At 40.4% G+C, this 21,590-nt stretch overlaps 2 protein-coding genes across 8 annotated transcripts; one reads left to right on the forward strand and one right to left on the reverse strand.

Moving 5' to 3' along the window:
- Window positions 1-5,388: 5,388 nt before the first annotated feature.
- Window positions 5,389-8,865, reverse strand: LOC124045977 (DAZ-associated protein 2-like). The gene is made up of 4 exons (XM_046365841.1): window positions 8,693-8,865; window positions 7,976-8,094; window positions 7,603-7,845; window positions 5,389-7,234 (listed from the first exon to the last, which is right to left on the reverse strand). Exons 1-4 carry the CDS (start codon window positions 8,703-8,705, stop codon window positions 7,106-7,108), a joined length of 504 nt encoding a protein of 167 aa, XP_046221797.1. The 5' UTR covers window positions 8,706-8,865; the 3' UTR covers window positions 5,389-7,105.
- A 1,036-nt stretch (window positions 8,866-9,901) lies between these two features.
- On the forward strand, window positions 9,902-20,543 carry LOC124045978 (POU domain, class 6, transcription factor 1-like). Of its 7 annotated transcripts, none has more exons than XM_046365847.1 (12): window positions 9,903-10,275; window positions 12,622-12,717; window positions 13,129-13,206; window positions 13,858-14,071; window positions 14,198-14,343; window positions 14,455-14,695; window positions 14,836-15,047; window positions 16,546-16,704; window positions 16,948-17,190; window positions 17,364-17,499; window positions 17,696-17,864; window positions 18,159-20,543. In XM_046365847.1, exons 4-12 carry the CDS (start codon window positions 13,867-13,869, stop codon window positions 18,505-18,507), a joined length of 1,860 nt encoding a protein of 619 aa, XP_046221803.1. In that variant the 5' UTR covers window positions 9,903-10,275; window positions 12,622-12,717; window positions 13,129-13,206; window positions 13,858-13,866; the 3' UTR covers window positions 18,508-20,543. The 7 variants fall into 7 exon arrangements, with proteins under 7 accessions (XP_046221798.1, XP_046221800.1, XP_046221799.1 ...); XM_046365848.1 differs by having other exon boundaries at window positions 9,903-10,184; XM_046365842.1 differs by lacking the exon at window positions 13,129-13,206 and having other exon boundaries at window positions 9,902-10,275.
- Window positions 20,544-21,590: the final 1,047 nt, after the last annotated feature.

A 21,590-nucleotide genomic window follows, 5' to 3' on the forward strand; every position in this document is an offset into this window, starting at 1 on the left:
TCTAACCAGACACCTAGGTATTTGTAGTTGTCCACATATTCTAAGTCAGAACCGTCCAGAGTAGTGATGCTAGTCAGGCGGGCAAGTGCGGGCAGCGATCGGTTGAAGAGCATGCATTTAGTTTTACTAGCGTTTAAGAGCAGTTGGAGGCCACGGAAGGAGTATTGTATGGCATTGAAGCTTGTCTGGAGGTGTGTTAACACAGTATCCAAAGAAGGGCCAGATGTATACAGAATGGTGTCGTCTGCATAGAGGTGGATCAAGGAATCACCAGCAGCAAGAGCGACATCATTGATATATATATAGAGAAAAGAGTCAGCCCGAGAATTGAACCATGTGATACCCCCATAGACTAGCAGATAACCCATGATAATTGAATGAGATTCTATTCTTTGCAATAAACTTTGGTTTTATATTTTGCTAAATTACATAATTAAAGACATCGGTTTCAGTGAAGCCTGTTATTATGAGGAAGTGAGTGGGGGCTAGATATTTAATGAGACTGGTTTCCAGGCTTGCCAGGTCTAGGCATATTTCTAGCCAATGCCCATACAAGGCCTGAACTAGTCCTAACAGTTTTCACAGGAAGAGAGGTGTTTGCCACATTTATCCAATAGGTGTCTCCATAATGACAATCTAAATAAAACTGGTAAAATTGCTTTACCTTGTTCTCAGCATTTCTCCCTTTATTGGTTCATCACACCAAATTATTTAATCTGAACTATAGAAGTGGTTGATAGTGAATGGGTGGCAGATAGTTTAGTGGTTACAGCGTTGGACTAGTAACTGACAGGTTGAAAGATCGAATCCCTGAGCTGACAAGGTAAAAATCTGTCGTTCTGCCCCTGAACAAGGCAGTTAACCCACTGTTCCTAGGCCGTCATTGAAAATAAGAATTTGTTCTTAACTGACTTGCCTAGTTAAATAAAAGTTAAATTAAATGCTTTTAACACAATTTTTTAAAATTGTGAAATAGTGTTAATAGAAGTCACATTTCTCTAAAATAATCGTATTTTCAACGAGTATAAAAATTGAAAAGCCCCCAAAGTTTTTGGCTTATTTTATTCCACAAAAATTTCAATTTGTGTGGCTGCAGCCTGATGTCCCAGTAATTACATCCCTCTGGAGCAAGATGGAAAGGAAAGAGGAGTCCATCATGAGTCCAGTACATTAAGAGTTTAATTTTTTTAAATGTAACCTTTATTTAACTAGGCAAGTCAGTTAAGAACAAATTCTTGTTTACAATGACGGCCTACCTCGCCAAACCCAGACGACGCTGGGACAATTGTGCGCCGCCCTATGGGACTCCCAATCACAGCCGGATGTGATACAGCCTACAATCAAACCAGGGACTATAGTGACGCCTCTTGCACTGGGCGCAGGTCCTAATCCAGGCACTTGTCATCTCCCGTCTGGATTACTGCAACTCGCTGTTGGCTGGGCTCCCTGCCTGTGCCATTAAACCCCTACAACTCATCCAGAACGCCGCAGCCCGTCTAGTGTTCAATCTTCCCAAGTTCTCTCACGTCACCCCGCTCCTCCGCTCTCTCCACTGGCTTCCAGTTGAAGCTCGCATCCGCTACAAGACCATGGTGCTTGCCTACGGAGCTGTGAGGGGAACGGCACCTCAGTACCTCCAGGCTCTGATCAGGCCCTACACCCAAATAAGGGCACTGCGTTCATCCACCTCTGGCCTGCTCGCCTCCCTACCACTGAGGAAGTACAGTTCCCGCTCAGCTCAGTCAAAACTGTTCGCTGCTCTGGCTCCCCAATGGTGGAACAAACTCCCTCACGACGCCAGGACAGCGGAGTCAATCACCACCTTCCGGAGACACCTGAAACCCCACCTCTTTAAGGAATACCTAGGATAGGATAAAGTAATCCTTCTCACCCCCCCCCTTAAAATATTTAGATGCACTATTGTAAAGTGGTTGTTCCACTGGATGTCATAAGGTGAATGCACCAATTTGTAAGTCGCTCTGGATAAGAGCGTCTGCTAAATGACTTAAATGTAATGTAATGTAAATGAGTTAATCAGTTCCTTTCTGTGCCGCTGCGCGCCACTCCTCTGACTCCAGCTTTCTGGCCAATGTTCGCTAGCTTGCTGCATACAGGGCTTGAGACTTAACTTGTTTCATCGCTGTCTCAGAATCATCCCGAAGTGAAGATGAACAGTCCCAAATGTAAAAAATAATATGTTTTATGTTTTGATATGCCAACGTGTGTCTACTCATAGGACCTAGGTCATTCACAGTGATTTAAATGTCTAATAAGAGTAGCCTACTACTGAGATAGATAAATGGGGCTATCAACTGAGCCAGAATTTGCCACTAAAAAATAAAATAATATTTAAATTGACAATATGTCACTTTTTGGGCACCTGATAAATTCACATAGAAATGTGAGTTATAGATATCATTCTCATTGAAAGCTAATAAATCTGTTCTGTGCTCTATTTCTATGCTTCCCATTCTTAAGGGAGAACTCCACCCAAAACTATATTTTGATCTTTGTTTCATTAGTCCAAAAATGTTTTACTTGTCAGCACTCAAGTTTTGAAGATATAACTTTCAAACAACAGAAATGATCCCGTATGATGGATTTTGCGTCAAAGGGGATGATTTCTGTGTTTTTAAAGTTACATATCTTGAACACCTGAGTAGTGTGTAGCTAGTTAGTACTACTTAATTAGTTAATTGTTCTCACATCACATGTCATGGCTGCCTGCTGCAGTGCTCTCTCAACACCAATGACTGTGCTCAACACACACACCCCTTCTGCCCTCCCCACCAATCATTGACTCACTCAGCAACAGCCTGCATCACTGACTGATAGTCAGCAGTAGCAGGTCACAGTGAAATTAATAAAACGTAAAAATTAACAAAGTGGTGCAATTTCGATGTAGCAACCAATACACTTTCACCCGCAACATCGTTTTCAAAGTAGCCCAATTTCTGTCTTCTCATCTATGTCCTCTACCACTGTAAATAGCTTACATGATTCAAACATGATTATTTTTTTTCTACAAATCTCTATCCCAAATGATTGTAATGTTACCTGAATTTAGTACAGTTGGTTTGGAATACAGGGCTTTTTACTTAAGAGTTTGTGTGTTGTGTAAACAATGACTTGTGAATCTGACATCAATCACCATGACTTCTATTCCACCCATGACATGTGGGACATTTTATGTGGCACTTATTTCACAAAGACAAAATACATTTGGTGATATTTGAAGTCAGCGTGTCAATAAAATACTTTAGCCATACTTTCCTTCAGAGTTGATGATGCCCAACCCTTTTCGTGACGGCTCTGTTTACCTCTGATTAATAAGACATTGCGTAATGTCATCTAGATTCAGAAATTAAACTTCGGCATTACTTGAGGTTCTGGCATGTTTCAGTGTAGCCAAACTTCAGTCCCTATTCTAAAAGAAGTTGACTCTCTCTCTCCAGTGGTCATCGTAGGTGTGCTGCTGATGCTAGCTGGCCTGGGTTTCCTTCTGCATCGGTACTTGTGCCACAAGGGTGCCTACAGAACCACAGAAGAACCTTCCCCGGTGGAAGGCCCTGATCAGGCCCATGGTGAGATTGTAACTGACGAAAAGGAGTACTTCATTTGAACTTGATGGAAGGATGAAAAGGAGGAATGCGAGGAGAACTGTTTGTGGGTGTTAAAATGTTATGTGCCAAACTGAGAGGAAACAGGAAAATGACAAGCATCTTTGAAGGCCATCTACAGTATTTCTGCAGTCTTGAGGAAAACCTACATAGATTCTACCCAAGAAAACACTCACTTATAGGCACAGAAGCTGGGCAGGAGATGAGATGCATTAGTTAAAGAGGTCTGTGTGCGCACACTGATGGACTTGTGTGCACATAAGAGATTGTTGTGGAACACTGGTGGATGGAAGACTTCATGAGATTCTTGCAGGTAAATGTGTTAAGATGGCATCATAAATATGCTTCCATTTCAGTGTCATCACAATTCAGTTATACATCTGCTCCCCATGTCACCTCTGAAGGCTTTTAATTTTGTTTTAATTTTTCTGTATTTAATGAGTATCTCAGGATGCTAAATGGGGAATTGTATTTGGTGATCAGTAGAAGGCACTGATGAAATTGTATTATTCTTATGCCATTATCCATACTTTACCAGTTGGTCAAAACTGTAAGGATTTGACTATTGTCTTTCTGGGCAGCAAAATGGGAAATGTTGTATTGAATCTGTTACTATTACCAGCTAGAGATTGTATGATCTTAAGACTGCAGGTCAGATGTGGCAATAAAGATTTTTCCTTTTTTCACTCATTGGTGTAAGGACACTCATTGTTGAATGTCCTTACACCTATAAGTGATAGGTGGATAGAACATTGAAGTGTCAATCTCACACCCCGCAATATGTATTTGAAACAAGTTGTTCATTTTCATCACAGGGAAGGTATTTATGCACTATAAACATTTCAACTCTTACAATTCGTACAGGGCCACTTGAGCTGCTTGAGTCCTGATGCGTGTCAAAAAAATCTAAATGACGGAGAAGAACAGGTAGCATTAAACCTTACTGTCCAAAATATTTTGTAAATTTATCATATTTTACTCTTAAAAAAACATGAAGTGCACCAAAGTTCCTTTGCAAAGAGTTCTTTCTTCCAGACGCATGTTTCAGCAAACCAGTGACATCTCCTTAATCTTAAAAGAAAGTATCATAGACCATCAAATCACTTTAATACATATCCATATTATAAAAATGTTAAGAGAATCCCTGAACTATAAATGTCCGTATATCCTTTGTTTACTCCACACTGGCTGTGGTTGGCATGGCATCTACTGGTAAGCATTAGTACATCATATTGCTGGGTCTAAGCCACCATTATGTTGCTACATTAAACAATAGCCAGGTCTTGGACAAAGAAAACAAAAAAAATGTAACATTTTGAAGGAATATATTTTTGTTTACATTTTGAAAGCCACGACAGTTTTAAATGGTATGAAGCATCATCATGTATTTGGGAATGGGATACACATTTACAGCTGTGCAAAATATGAGTGACATGATAACCATGTTTGGAATGGTGGCTGGTCATGTGATCAGTGTTACCAAGAACAGATGCAGTCTGATAATACATGTGCAAACAGGTCGCATGCTTGGCTAGCAGTTTACCAGACAGCTGGTCAACTGACCAAAGTGACCTGGAATTCACATTTCAGTGAAGACTACTTCTATTTCCATGAAGGCTACAACTATCAAATCTAGGCTATTATGTCAGATACCCAGTGACATTCATTTCTATCCGAACAGGAGGAAAAATAAAGACCAAGGAATCATGTTTCAACCAAAATATCAAATTATTGTATGCAGACATGGTCTCACAAACTAGATCAAACCTAGTGTTAGATATTTATTAAAGTTTATACAGTAGTTTAATTAGCAGCACAAGTGTATTGGAAAATAAACTGTGTCAACAGTTGTAAGCTCCACTGATGCATATTTTTTATTTATAAGAAAATGTTCAGAAATCATGTGGCTTAACACTATATTAAACTAATTGGGAACAATAAGCAAGTGATTTTCTGCAGTCCTAAAACATTTAGGAACACCCCCATTTTGGAGTGAAAGTACATTTAAATGAATTCTAAAAAAGTTGGACAGGAAAGAGTAACATGCATAGCACTGTATTTGCAGGTTATTAGCATTTGTACTAAAAACAAGTAGCAAAATCTATTTCCAGCAGTGCACATAAATTAATGCTTGTGGTATTTCTATAAAAATTAGCAATGATACATCTTTACAAAAATCAAAATTGTACAGAGCAAAAGTGCAAAAAAGCATGCAGAACCACCTAGTCACATTTACATTAAAACATTTAAGCACCCCCATTAAAAAATACAACAGCAATGCCAGATCGAAGGTCTTAAGTACCATCAAAATCATCACTGCATCCTTAAATCTGATGTTTGCTTTTCAAAATGTGCCATATTTCAATTACTATAATTATAAGTCACAACCAAACATTTACTAGTGCAGTCTAGACCATTTCTTTGGTACAACCAGCTAATTGGTTATACTAATATTAACTAATAATTCAAACAAATCACCAAGATGTGCCCGAAAGTGATAAATATTTAAAGTAAACAAACCGGTTACATTGTAATTGAACCCTCACAGTCCTTATATGTAATGAAGGATTAAAGTAAAGTGTTTAACTCTTAATAACCCCCTGATCTTAGATGATTCTCGTTTACATGACAGTGCTTTTAAGTGTTTAAGAACAGGTGGGTGCCATTTTTTTTTTACTTAAGGAAACCAAACACTGGGATGATGTACAAGTCTGGGTATCCGATTTAGAGGGGAAAAAACTAAAACGGCAAAAATTAAAACCAATAACTGCAAAAATGTAAAGCCAACCAACCCTTTCGATGATCCAAATCTCAACTTCATTCTACGTATATATTTTGTTCATTTGCCTTTATTTAAGTGACGGTGCTCTTCGGGACGCCGATTATGTTCATCTATGGTTGCCCAAGAAGGTACAGTAAACCACCATGGATTGTTATCTGGTAATCATTTTGTGATCCATTCTTGTTTGGGTTCTTGTTGTTTAACATACCAGTATTCTACTATACTACAGCAAGTGTCTATTTGATCCGATTGAAATGAATCCAGTGGTCGCAGAAACTGATTTTAGATAGGCCAACTGGGTCTATTCAACATGCCATGCTAAACTAAAGTATATATGATGCTCTACTTGGATCAGTAGCACTCTTTGTAAGGAAGACATTAGGCCAATGCCAGTGCTAAGAGAGTAGATTGATGTCATGCATTAAAGAAAATATAACATGTGAAATGTGTTTTGACCTAAGGCAGCAGCACTATCCTTGTAAGGTCAGGGAACAAGTTCAGCAGCCCAAATTATGAACCAGTAATTAGGACCGTTTTGCTTACGAAGTGGAGTACTGTACCTTTTATCAGGGCTCTAAAATATTACATTCCGTTAGGTGATATTAGTATCCCCGAAAGGGGTTGGCGGATGGGACAGGAGAGGGCGTCATCATTTTGAATGAGGGAGAGGAGTAAGGGGAGAGGTTGCAGAAAACGCTGGCTGTTACCAGATGGTGTACCCGCCATTGGAGCCACCCACAAAGAAGTTGTTCTTGCGCTGTGTCATCATGACGTTGGCACCCTGCATGGCGGCCAGCTGAGCTGCATTAGGCATGTGGCCGGGAGGTGGGGGCTGTGATGCATTTAGGTGATGGGGAAGAAATAGTCACATACATGAGTAACTTTACCAATATCTGTTAATCAATTCCACAGGATATATATTTGGCTCCAGCACAATATGAACATGGATTTATGATATAACCACATGACATTGTGTAACATAGGTCTGGGGTGTCAAACTCAATTCTTGGAAGGCTGAGTGTTGGCAGGTTTTCACCCCTCGTACGTATTAAGGTAATTGATTACTTCCCCTCATCAGGTTGTCTAGGACTTAATTGGACACTTATTAAAAGTGAATAACAAAAACCAATCAAAATCAATGTCATCCAGGAATTGATTTTGACACCCCAGATATAGCCTAGGCGTTTTGAGGATACTCACTGGGATGGAAGCACTGTTGCTTTGACCAAAGCGAGCACCAGCATCATATCCTCCCTCCACTAGCACAGTGGAGCCAGGGGGATACATGGCTCCCATGGGGTAGTACGCCATGGGGACATTGTGGCCCATTGGTCCAACTGCCATGGACTGGGGCAGTTGCATGTACATCTGAGTGCCAGGGTACTGAGACATTTGCTGTAGCTGGCCAGCCTGAGATGGGTGCACATACCTGGGCTGATAGATCTTTGGCGTAATGGAGAACATATGAAAAGGGGAGGGTTAGAGACAGTCGGTCAGTGCATTTGTATTGATATGATTGGGAATACTATTCACAAAAGTAGTTAACATGTCTATTCGAAGTATAAATGGCTACCTCAGAGTATGCCGGTGGGGCGTCTGAATAAGGTGGTGCCTGGGGAGACACTTGCATAGCAGGTGGGTAGATGGGTGCACTACTCTGCTGAGGGTACACAGCTTGCTGGGGATAGGAACCTGTGATACACAAAACAATATTCTACTATTATCAATACGCACACTTGCTTTGTTTTACTCAATCACCACACAATAGCAAAACATTATTGAGGGCTAACATAGTTTGTTAATCTACTACCGACCGGTCTAATTAAATAAACGGATAGGTAGCTAACATAAAATAGAGAAAAGACTTAATTAATCAATGGTGATTACAGTTAGCTAGCTAAGTTAATAATGTCACAACAAAACACTTACCCAACTGACAAAATAGTGACTATGACAAGTCCTAAAGCTAATTGCAAAAGCTAACTGGATAGTGGTATTGAGGTCAGAGTACGCGGCTACAAGCTAAATAGCATATAGTAACTACAGCAAGCTTTCCAACGTTACGTATTGGGTAACATTAGCTAGCCGGCTACTTACATGTCGACTCCATTACGATTTAGACAGCAGTATCTACCTTAGTGGTTGGGCTAATTTATAATGAAAAGGAAAATACGTCGGTCAAGTGAACATTTTAGTCTCGCTTGTTAGCTGGCTAACTAACCCTTGGCCGCTGTTGTTAGATAGCTAGCATGTGAGCTAATACAAAGGTTGTGGACATTAGCTAAATTACCTTTGTTGTTCATTGTCCTGAATTGGTGTGTAGTTTAATGCGTCGAATACAATTATTCTGAAGTTAAAAGTATTTTATAGAAGCACCGTTTGAATACTAAAAATTGAGATTACAGTTCAGAGTTACGTGACCGTTCACTTCCTTGTTTTTCTCTAGATTTTTGTTGTGATGGTTGATGCAATTACGTCATATGTACTTAGCCACTCCCATTCTAGGGGTGAAAGTGCGTGCGCTGTTTAAGCTATTTTACATTACCTAACTGGTTCAATTTAATTTGTAGTTTTCTTTATATTTAAAGTATATTTAAAGTACTGAAGGTACTCAACCAGATCTAGATATAAACTGTTGAATAACATTCAAGATAATTCAAATTAATATATTTGCTTTACGTTTCCGGCTGTTTATTCTGCTAGTCTTCAAATAATTCCTAGTCTAATAACCTATTTGACGTTGATCATTATAAAAAATAATTGGTTGCTTTTCTGATCCATAAGAAAACAATTTGGGGTACCTCACCACATCATCACTAATGCGCACCAGGGGGATGATATGTAGGATGATATAGCAATTTGATTCAAAATAATTTTATACACTATTCTGATCATTAAGTGACAGTTAGTAAATTCTTGGCAGGAATATTTCAGCTTCGATGATAGATCACATTGTGATTGAACAGACAGTAGAGAGCACTTGCCATGGGGCTAATTAAAGATTCAAAAAGCTCAGCTCTCCCTTTGAGCTCCATGGCAATACACTACAAATGCATGCAAATGCCAGTGTCTGCCAGCTGGCAAGAAAAATAGAGCGAAAACACACCAAGGTCTATTCCTCTAAGAGAAATGCAGTGAAATATGGTGCTCAGCATAGTAGGTCATATATAATCAATCAAAACTCTATACCAATGGTACATGTGATATGTGACAACAGGTTACTATTATCTAATGAAAACAGAAAGCCTTAGTATTTAGGGAAACAATTTATGCTCATGGGTGTGTTCCATCTGTCCAATGAAGTAATTACTTCTGGACAGTATTTCTAGACCAGAGGACCCTTTTTGACCTCCTGGGGGAAAAGTTCCACGTAGTCTCTTTGCTGTGACATTATATTCTGTACCACAGATAAAAGAAATATATAATTAAAAAAGACAACGTGCTAAAAAACTATACTTTTAAATATGCACTTTCCCTTTAAGGCAGCCATGGCTCCTCTCAAATCGAGGCAGACATTTTTCCATGCAAGATATCCCTTGCATAAATTATGTTCATGACGTAGGGCAAAAGGCCAGATTTGTTGTAATATTGGTGGTATTTTCCATTGGTCTTTACAGCAGAAGTCGATTTTAGATGGTATCTTGAGGAATATAGGTCATCTGAATTGTAGTACCGAAGGGACCGTCATTAAATATTAAGAAAGAAAGGATCTTCACGTTGCCAACCCTCCTTATCAATGCAAATGCCTCTTTTGTGTGCAGCCATAGCGCCTATCTGGAGCGGTGAGATGCATTTTTTATTATATGTGACTAAAACAAACTGTGGCAAAGATTTTTAAAAGAGGAGAACCTCAGAAAATAAGACACATTTACGGTAAGTTGCTTTGCTTTGCTTTCAGTTTAAGACTTCCATCCGCTATAGCGCGACGAAATGGCGAGAGGAGAGTCGTTTTTTTGTTAATATGCAATGCTCTTAATTAGCATAATTTATATATTTATGATAAAGAGAGGGAAATACATAAAATGCAGACCCCAGGCATGGAATAGCGGGTGATTTTTGTCGCGGCATATTTTATGGGTAAAATCGTGTCCTCAAATAAGTACACGGCGATACTTTTATTGCGGCTAGATTGTGGGTGGTGTTCGGGGATCAACACCTGCTGAAGTTCTGACAGATATATAATTTCTGTGTTGGAGTGTCCTGCGCTGCACTGATCTTTTTAATGTTACGTTAAAATATTTGATAATCGAATAGTCATTTTTCAGCTGTCACCATTCTAGAAAGCTAGATGTTTTGGGCGGACATACTGTAGGAGGGCCTATCTTCTAGGGCTAGTCCACCTATTATCAAGAAGCTGCCTATTCTTGGTGCATTATTCATATGTTTAATTTGACACAGACTTTGCCTTCATGAAAAATCAAGTCATAAAGTATATTATTACTGTGTGTGTGCACCCCTGTAGTCCCCAGTACAAGTAGGCCTACACTCTGTCCAGACTAAATCTCCTAGTAAATCTCCTATTTCTAGTGCTGTCACTCTTGAGGCATCATATGGTTAGTTGTTTTTATACTCTTTAACTTAGGAATGGGCAAATTTGATTTGGGTGGGGGCCACAAAAGAAATCGGAACTCATCATGAGGGGCCACAGTGGCTCCCGGGTCTGTGTACCGACATCCAAACACATGCCGTCAAGGCCTTTTTGGGGCCCGAAGCGAAATAATCTAACTCAGCAGAAAGTTGAGACCACGACTGTCTCCCCACCCCCAACCCAAATTAAATATACATACAGTACCAGTCAAGAGTTTGGACACACCTAGTCATTCAAGTGTTTTTCTTTATTTTTACTATTTCATACATTGTAGAATAATAGTGAAGACATCAAAACTATGAAATAACACATGGATTTATGTAGTTACCAAAAAAAGTGTTAAACAAATCAAAATACATTTTATATTTGAGATTCCTCAAAGTAGCCACCCTTTGATTTGATGACAGCTTTGCACACTCTTGGCACTCTCTCAACCAGCTTCACGAGGAATGCTTTTCCAACAGTCTTGAGTTGGAGTTCCCACATTTGCTGAGCACTTGTTGGCTGTTGTTCCTTCACTCTGCAGTCCAACTCAACCCAAACCATCTCAATTGGGTTGAGGTCAGGTGATTGTGGAGACCAGGTCATCTGATGGAGCGCTCCATCACTCTCCTTCTTGGTCAAATAGCCCTTACACAGCCTAGAGGTGTGTTGGGTCATTGTACTGTTGAAAACAAATGATAGTCCCACTAAGCGCAAACATCTGGAACCAAAAATCTCATATTTGGACTCATCAGACCAAAGGACAAATTTCCACCGGTCTAATGTCCATTGCTCGTGTTTGTTGGCCCAAGCAATACTCTTCTTCTTGTTGGTATCCTTTAGTAGTGGTTTCTTTCGACCATGAAGGCCTGATTCTTGCAGTCTCATCTGAACAGTTGATGTTGATATTTATCTGTTACTTGAACATTTATTTGGACTGCAATCTGAGGAGCAGTTAAATCTAATGAACTTATCCTCTGCAGCAGAGGTAACTCTGGGTCTTCCTTTCCTGTGGCGGTCCTCATGAGAGCCAGTTTCATCATAGCGCTTGATGGTTTTTGCGACTGCATTTGAAGAAACTTTCAAAGTTCTTGAAATTTTCTGTATTGACTGACCTTCATGACTCAAAGTAATGATGGACTGTTGTTTCTCTTTGCTTATTTGAGCTGTTCTTGTCATAATATGGACTTGGTCTTTTACCAAATAGGGCTGTCTTCTGTATACCACCCCTACCTTGTCACAACACAACTGATTGGCTCAAACGCATTAAGAAGGAAATTCATTATTTTAACAAGTGACACCTGTTAATTGAAATGCATTCCAGCTTACTACTTCATGAAGCTGGTTGAGAGAATGCCAAGAGTGTGCAAAGCTGTCATCAAGTCAAAGGGTGGATACTTTGAAGAATCTCAAATCTCAAATATATTTAGATTTTTGTAACACTTTTTTGTTTACTACATTATTCCATATGTGTTATTTCATCGTTTTGATGTCTTCACTATTATTCTACAATGTAGAACATAATAAAAAATAAACCTTTAATGAGTAGGTGTGTCCAAACTTTTGACTGGTACTGTAGATGGGAAAACACAATTCACATAGGCTAACCTGGTAGTTTTGATGGTACAGTATTCTTTCTACTTTCTTAGAATGTCAAGACAGTGACTGCTTGGTGGTGAGAGCACTGAACCATGGACCTTCAGGATCTCCCTGCTGCTGACACACCCCTCACTGTCAATGAACAGGTACCACTAACCTCAATGTCAACACTACCTGATATCACATTAGTAACACACCCCTGCCCAACTTTAAAAGTCTGTGTTGCCTCTCCTTCATAGTCCTCTGTCATAAGCTGTTGCCACCTCCATGTCACCATATATTTGGAGTGATTAACCCCACACGGTCATCTTGAGGTTGATATACTGTATGTTCACTCCAGCTGTGTCCTTTACACTCATAGTCAGCAAACTATAAAGCAATTTATAATGTTTTGTTGCGAGGGGAGCTCTCAGAAAGCATTGCTTGAGATGCTTGTTGGCTGATGCTCTTTGTTGTAGTTTTGTTGTACCAATGTATTTTTTCCCATTTGTGTGCTTTTGTTTTGGTTCATTGTGTCCTAACCTGTGTGTGCTTGGCCTCTCTGTTGTTCTCCTTAGCCATTCACTGTCTGACTGCAGACATTTTTTCAGCCATTAGGTTCCTGCCCATTGAAATTCCTTACCAAAAACAACCAGGTATGCTTTGTCTCTCTGTCTGCACCTTGCCCTCCAGCTCAGGTTTTCTGTGCCTCTCCTTCACATCTTTCATGGCTGCATCCACGCACGCATCATGTCTTTGCTTAGTTATATTTACTAATAATATACACATCGGATTATTAGTATAAGGAAATGGAGAGGGAGTAGCTGACCACCATTGTTGACAAAACACGATGACAGGTTATGCTCCTGTGGCATGGTTTTGCACGTGTAAACTCATGTTCTGTTCTACAAGTAACCAATAGACATTGTCCTCTACCTGGGTTGTCTCAGTAGATAGAGACCGACTGGTATGGCAACATCTGATAATTTGAGTGGAGGTACACTGAGCCTAGCCTGGATGTATATGCCTTATAATTATATTATTACTACATAATGAAATATATTCCTGGTCATGGCTCAGAGCAAAAACATTTACTCTGCTGAGAGTCATTTATTGTGTAGTTGCGTGACTTGTGCTTGTATTCCAATTAAGCTTATCTCAGCAGGAGTGCTGATCTACGACCAGGTCTCTCATTTCCATGTAGTCTTATTCACATGATCTAAAAGGCAAAACTGATCCTAGATCAGCACCCCTACTCTGAGACACTTTTTAAAATATGAGCCCCGGTCTTGTGTTCTGCTGCACAGGTGATAGTGATGTCTGGTCATGAGACGATCCGTGTCCTGGAAGTGGAGGTAGATCAAGCCTCTCTTCCATCCTCAATGCCTGATGGGAGGGCTGATTTGGGGGGTGAGGATGTGAGTAATCAGGCTAAGCAACCTGAGGCAGGAACACAGGACAGCCCGCCAGCACCCCACAACACTGGGGGAGTAGGTGAGCCCTTTGTAGGATACCGATACGGTAGGTTAGACTCCATGCAATACAGGTTAAACTGCATCTTGTTTGATGCTGCAGTGTAAAAATGCTTTAAGAGTGATGTGTGCTGATGGTCGATAAACACAGTGTGTTCTCTCTCTGTGCTATCAGTGCTGGGGGACCAGGTGGTGGCTGTCGATTCTGCAGCCTCTGCGGTCCAGACTCTTGCTCAGACTGCAGTTCCCATCAGTGTCTCCCTGTCGCAGCCACAGGCCACCATGCCCATCACTGTGCAGAGCTTGCAGGGCTGTCAACAGGTGAGAACAATTAAACAAACAAAAAAATGTGTGTGTCATGTGTGGTTCCTTCATCTGCCAATAATTTGGATCTTATTTATTTCTAATAAACCCCATCCTCCTTCCCTGTAGGTCCTGACCCAGGATGGTCTGGCCACTCTGATGACAGGGATGATGGCCCAGACAGGCTCCCTGGGCCAGCCCCTGCTCATCCCCCTCAGCATGGCAGGGTCCATGGGGGGCCAGGGCCTGGCTGTCCTCACCTTTCCCACCAGCAACGTAGCCACACTCCCTGGCCTTTCAGCTGCCAGCCAGTCCGGAGGCCTCCTCAAACTACCCTTTGCCAGCTTGCAAGGCTTACAAGGCTTGCAAAGTAAGACGGCAGACATACACACTTCACAGAATGTGAATCACTGCATTCATCCACATTGAATCAACAGTCAATAGTTTTTTGGCTACCACACGGGGGACAGTGATGCTTTATCAGTATGTGTTTGGGTTCTTCTTTCCCAGCAGCCACTGTACTAAACCCTGTCCAGACCCAGCAGGCGGTTTTCCAGTCTCAGACAGCATCACTACAGCAGGTCCAGGCAGCTATGCAGCAGGCTCAGCAGAACACGCAGGTGGCTGCAGCACAACTGACCCAGGCCATGCCGTCCGTCTCTCAGCCCAGTGTGTCTGTGTCAACACTCCAGTCTGCAGGCCTCTCCATCAACCCTGCCATTGTAAGAATGTGTTTCTGTATTATCGTGTATGTGAGTTAACCCTTTACACTCATGGAAATTGGCCTACAGCATATGGATGGGGCTAAATTGAAATATTTCTTAGAGAATAAATATGGAGAATAAATTATTAGACCAAAGTTGAGGACACAACAGTTCACCTGACACAAGACTTAATTCAAACATTACACTGGTCATTTTATATGTATTTCCTATGTCATTTCAATGCACTTTCAGGACTCTAAGAATAATCTTCAACAATGCGTTTTTTAAAATGTTTATCTCTCCTAGCTGTGGCTTTGAGGAACTAGAGCAAGCACACTTGTTATGTTTGGAACACAACACTGCATCCCCGCCATTACCGTAGTTGTTTACACAATCCAAAGACAGCCCATTATAAATCGCAGCCTGGGTCAGGTAGGCATCATTTGAAAGCTTGTTCTATTGCCAACATGACTAAGTTATAAAGTACGATCTTACAGTGTAAGTCGTTCACAGGGCAATTCAGAGAAGTGGATCGTAGTTTTGGTGCGCATAGAAAGGAGTTTTGTATGCATTCAGGTGTGTGTTCTGCAGCGGATTTTCTTCACAATAGACAAACAAGATCATTCTATTCAGAACAACCCAGGGTATGACACCATGTCATCTTGTAACTGTACATCAAACATAACAGTTGTCACTGTATATGACATGAGTTTTACACTCTTAGAAGAAAAGGTGCTATGTGACATTTTAAAGGGTTATTCGGCTGTCCCCCTAGGAGAACCCTTTGAAGAACCCTTTTTGGTTGCAGGTGGAACCTATATTGTAGATCCCTTTCTACAGAGGGTTCTACATAGAACCCAAACGGTTTCTATCTGGAACCAACGAGGGTTCTCCTATGGGGACAGCCAATTAACTGTTTTGGAACCCATTTTTCTAAGAGTGCTTGATATGAAAATGTGAAGCGCTCATTTGGACTCACGGGTGTTTGGTCTGCTTGTATGACTTCAAAGTGGTATTTATTATAATCCTCAATGTCTCATCTTTCAAAATGCATTGAGTCCTCTTAATTTACAGCATTTCCCTTACTCAGACAACAAAACATTTGTAAAAGTTGACCAATTAGCGGTAGGATGGGGGCAACTTCTTGTCGCATGCGGTGCTCAAGTTCAGAACGGCTGTCAAAACCCATATAGAGCTGTGAAGCGCAGAGCCTGAACTCTGATGTCATTTATAGCATGTTACTGTATAGCTACTGCATTATAATTTAGGCGCTTGTCAGTGCCCAAATCTGCCATTTCCAACCTGTATACAGGTACGCGTGTAAAGGGTTAACGTGATGTGCGTGTATTTGTTTTTCTGACCTACACGTGTGTTTTGGATTGCTGATCAGCAAGCCACGTTTTTCACTTTAAAGTTTGTATAACTTGAGCAGATGGTTTAATATTTCCTTGTTGTTCATCCACACTGTTGAATATATTGTACCTTGTATTCAAAATGATGACATTATCGATAGTAGAACAATATGTTCTGGATGCCTCCGTTTCTCTCCTCTCAGATCAGTGCTGCGTCTCTAGGGGCTCAGCCTCAGTTCATCAGCTCTCTCACTTCCACTCCCATCATCACCAGTGCCATGTCTGGAATCACCAGCCAGATCATCACCAACGCACAGGGACAGGTGGGTTATAGTGCAAACATAACCACCAAGCAAACATGCCCACTATTTTTCAAGGATCAAAATAACAATCACACAATTTCAACTAATGTGTTATGACTGTTATTATAGATTTATAAACTTGTATTTATTTTAAAGTTTATAGTATTATGATAATCAGTTAATGAAGAACTTATAAAATATTTATAAATTATTTTGTATAGTGTTACTAATGAATTAATACAATTCTCTAAATATGGCATCCAGGTGATTGGAACCATCCCCCTGATGCTGAACCCTGCCTCACTGACAGGGGGGGCTGCTACTCAGGCTCTGAATCTCCAGGGCTTTCAAGGCCTGCAGGTCCAGACAGTCCAGCCACAGCTGGTTCTGAACAACCAGGGCCAGATCATTGCCACCATAGGAAATGGACCTGCTACAGTCCCCACTTCTGCTGCTATTATTCCCAAGCATAATGTTCCTGTGACATTCTCGAAGCCCAGCACCCAGGTACCCCTCTCCACCAATTTTGTCCTTATGAGTGCTCCATCAGAATTTCAGAAAAATTAGAAATGCTGTTTTTATGTGGTGTTGGTTGAAATTGGTTTAATGTGAGAATGGTGAGTCTTTTTCGCCTTTTGGATGTTACCATTAATCCATTGCTGACAGAAATTTCCCCTCAGGCTCAGGTAACAACTGTTACGCAATCACCTGTGGTCATCGCCCCACAACCGTTTGCAATGAAGACAGTCACTTCAATCTCCTCCTCAGTCCCTATCACCTGTGGAGACACACCCACCGTGGGACAGCTCGTCAGCAGTACGTGGTTCACATTTGTAAAAAAAATGTTTAATGAATTAAATCCTATATTTAACCAGGGAAGTCACATTGACATTTACATATTTTTTCAAGTGAACCCAGCCAAGGAAAAGCAGCAGCTTCTCTCGAAACATATAAATATCGACCTACCTACTTGTAAAAAATATCTATCTGCTTTGTCTATTCGCATTTTTAGAGCCACAGCAAGGGTGCACGGATGAGGAGGGCATTAATCTGGAAGAGATTCGAGAGTTTGCCAAGAACTTCAAGATCCGCCGGCTGTCCCTGGGGCTGACGCAGACACAAGTGGGACAGGCCCTGACGGCTACAGAGGGCCCGGCCTACAGCCAGTCTGCCATCTGCAGGTAAACTCCTCTGGTCTACTGGGTGGGGTGGTTGCAGGCATCACAGTAGGAGGTTTCTGAAATCCATTCTATCAAATATGATAAATAGTGTACGTTGGTGTGCTATGGACATTGTATTTCAAGGGTTATATTTTTAAAGTGTTGATACTATAGTAGGAATGTTATAGGATAGTAGCTCTGACACTTAAATAAAGATGAACTGGGGTTCAGGTATTTTTTTTGTAGATGTGGGGTTCAATCTGGTTGATCAGAGGCTACTGTGTAGCTGAGTTTCTAAGTTGTTGCTTCTTGCAGGTTTGAGAAGCTGGACATTACACCCAAGAGTGCTCAGAAACTGAAGCCCGTGCTGGAGCGGTGGCTGGCCGAAGCAGAGCTATGGAACCAAAAGGGTCAGCAGAATTTGATGGAATTTGTGGGTGGTGAGCCGTCCAAGAAACGCAAGCGTCGCACCAGCTTCACCCCGCAGGCCATCGAAGTGCTCAACACCTACTTTGAGAAGAATGCCCTGCCAACGGGCCAGGAGATTACGGAAATCGCTAAGGAGCTCAACTACGACCGTGAGGTTGTCCGTGTATGGTTCTGCAACAGGCGGCAGACACTGAAGAACACCAGCAAGATCAATGTGTTTCAAGTTCAGCCTTAAGCCTGTGCAGTAAGCGGCCGTTGACTAGTAGGAAAGTTGGAAGGACAGCATAATCAGCTCAAGAAAAACGTTTTGTAAAGACTGTGTTACGGTCTTTACAGTCAAGCTTAGTAAGTAAAAAATGATATGGACTTTGGGAAGGATAAGGACACTGAATGACACTTGAACTGAGTCTTACTATATGGACATAGAAAACTCAGTTATCTCTTTTTGTTTTGATGTGTGTGTGGGGGGGTGTGAAAGAAAGACATTGCATGTGAAACGTGATTGGGTTAATGTTCACAGACCCTCTATTGTCAGTTTGACAACCTCTTGTTTCATTTATTGATATATTATGCCATTTGTAAAGCAATGGCTAGAATTTTGATACACCTGGTTTTATACACTTACCATACCATTTTGTAAGTGGCTGTCTATGAATTTTATAGCAATGGCCTTTAAAAATATTTGCTTACAGTTGTACAACATCCAATCAATCTGTTCTGACATTATGCGGGTGCCACCAAAAATATAGGTTTGGAACTGGTACGCACAATATTTGTGCGTCTAACTTTCTCACTCATCATTATTCACGATTCATTCAGGATTATCCGTAATCATGGTAGAAGTGTTTAGAAACATATTATTTTCTTATTTACAATAACAGTTACTCCAAAATGAAACAATTCATTACTTACCATTCATTTCTATTTGGCATAAAATAATCTGAAACACAACCAAAACATAAACAGCAAATGCATCCAAAAGCAATGCCCCTTTGTTTACCATAGTGAAGGTTCTCATTTTGGATTAGTTCACCTATAAAGACACACATACATTATTTCAAATAGTTAGCAGATGTCAGCCCAGCATGGTCCATCAGCAGACGTCACACAGTGAAGAGTTTAAAATATTGCCTGTCTCAATTGAGTCAGGTGGTTGAATGTGTACTGTATATTGAGAATACTTACATGACAAAAATAATTATCTAATTAAATCAAATTGATTGAATAATAAAACATGACTATGTGAATGAATTGATTCATATGTTGTAGTTTTGAAAAATTATTATTCATGTATATGAAATACAGATTCTTAGCTAAAAGGAATGATATTTTAGGGACAAACAAAAATTGAAGGAACTAATGGCTTCCCTGCCCTTTTCTATAACCTCGTAATTGTTTGCACTTTAGAGATAACTTATCTCAAACAAGATAACTAATGAAAAGCCTTGATTGCAGGTGCGTGCAGTCGACTGCAATGGAAGGATACAGCTTTGTAGGCTGGCAAAAGCTACATAAAGTGTATTACATTTGAATCTTCATTGGTTTTTATGTCTGGTCTATCCAACATATTTGAAAATGTAGCAAATGGCAACTGGTTACCCAGAATATTTAAGTGGTTGATAATGTTTTGCTTGACATACATATGCTAACAATTTTTAATGGTCAAACTTCTATGAGTTTGTATGGTACATGACCGAATGAGAATAAACTACAATATTTAGTCCTTTGTGGTCCCAAATGAATATAATTCATATTCTGATGTTTGTCTATGTCTGTGATATGCCATGCTGAACCGTGTAATTAATTTGTTCCCCATAATTGCCTTTTAAGGTTGATATTATGTTTTCAGAGAGGAAGAAAATAACTGCTATATGAATCATGTGTTATGTTACACAACTGCCATTTCCGAGGTAGCTATAACCTAAAATGTTTTTTCGGATTCTCCCCAGTGAATTGTCTTTTGTCTGAAAAATGTTGAGATGACAGAATGCAAATGCAAATTACATTACATTACATTTAAGTCATTTAGCAGACGCTCTTATCCAGAGCGACTTACACAAATCCAATGTCAACACAGTTTAATAGTGTAGTTTTCAGATTTGAACTATATCACACATTTTGTTGATGTTGGACATAACAAATATTATTTACACTTGTTGTATAAGATGTGCAGTATAGAACCAGCAATACATTTGAATAGATGAGGTCATGAGAGTGACTATTATGTGATTTCTGATCTGGGCATTCTCTGCCAAATAAAGGCTTACTGAACACTGAGTTTTTTTTATTGTCTTGACTTAAAAAAATAGGTCCAAATCAGACAAGAACAATCCTTTGTCCTTTCTCTAGACCTTAACCTCTAGTAAAATGATTTGTGGCTCTAGCCTTTCAAAGGGATTATGTCATATTTCACACATATACAGTCTCTTCAGAGCCACAAATACCATAGAGAATGATAGAGGACTCTTCTTTGTATCTGTCCAATTATGGCGTCTTTGAGCGCCAATGATGTGTATATTAACCAATGATCCACTCAAATATAAATGCAACATGTAAAGTGTTGGTCCTGTGTTTCATGAGCTGAAATAAAAGATCCCAGAAATGTTCCATATACACAAAAAGCTTATTTCTCTCAATTTGTTGCACAAATTTGTTTACATCCCTGTGAGTGAGCGTTTCTCCTTTGCCAAGGTAATCCATCCACCTGACAGATGTGGCATATCAAGAAGTTGATTAAAAAGCATGATAATTACACAGGTGCACCTTGTGCTGGGGACAATAAAAGGCCACTAAAATGTGAAGTTTTGTCACACAACACTGCCAAAGATGTATCATGTTGAGGCAGTGTGCAAATAGCATGCAGAGCAGTTGGCAGATAATTTAACGTTCATTTCTCTACCATAAGCTGCCACCCACGTCGTTTTGTAGAATTTGGCTGTACCTCCAACCGGCCTCACAACCGCAGACCACGAGTAACCACGCCAGCCCAGGACCTCCATATCCGGCTTCCTCACCTGCGGGAGGGTCTCAGACCAGCCACCCCAACAGCTGATAAAACTGAAGAGTATTTCTGTCTGTAATAAAGCCCTTTTCAGGGGAAAAACTCACTGACTGGCTGGGCCTGGCTCCCCAGTTGTTGGGCCTGGCCCCCAAGTGGGTGAGCCTATGCCCTTCCAGGCCCATCCAGGGCCTAATGAATTTATTTAAATTGACTGATTTCCTTATAAGAACTGTAACTCAGTAAAATCATTGAAATGGTTGCGTTTATAATTTTGTTCAGTATAGATAAAGTTTAAGGGGTTTGGAAGGGATTTTATT

This window comes from Oncorhynchus gorbuscha, linkage group LG10 (assembly GCF_021184085.1).
Source record: "Oncorhynchus gorbuscha isolate QuinsamMale2020 ecotype Even-year linkage group LG10, OgorEven_v1.0, whole genome shotgun sequence".
Taxonomy (NCBI): Eukaryota; Metazoa; Chordata; class Actinopteri; order Salmoniformes; family Salmonidae; genus Oncorhynchus; species Oncorhynchus gorbuscha.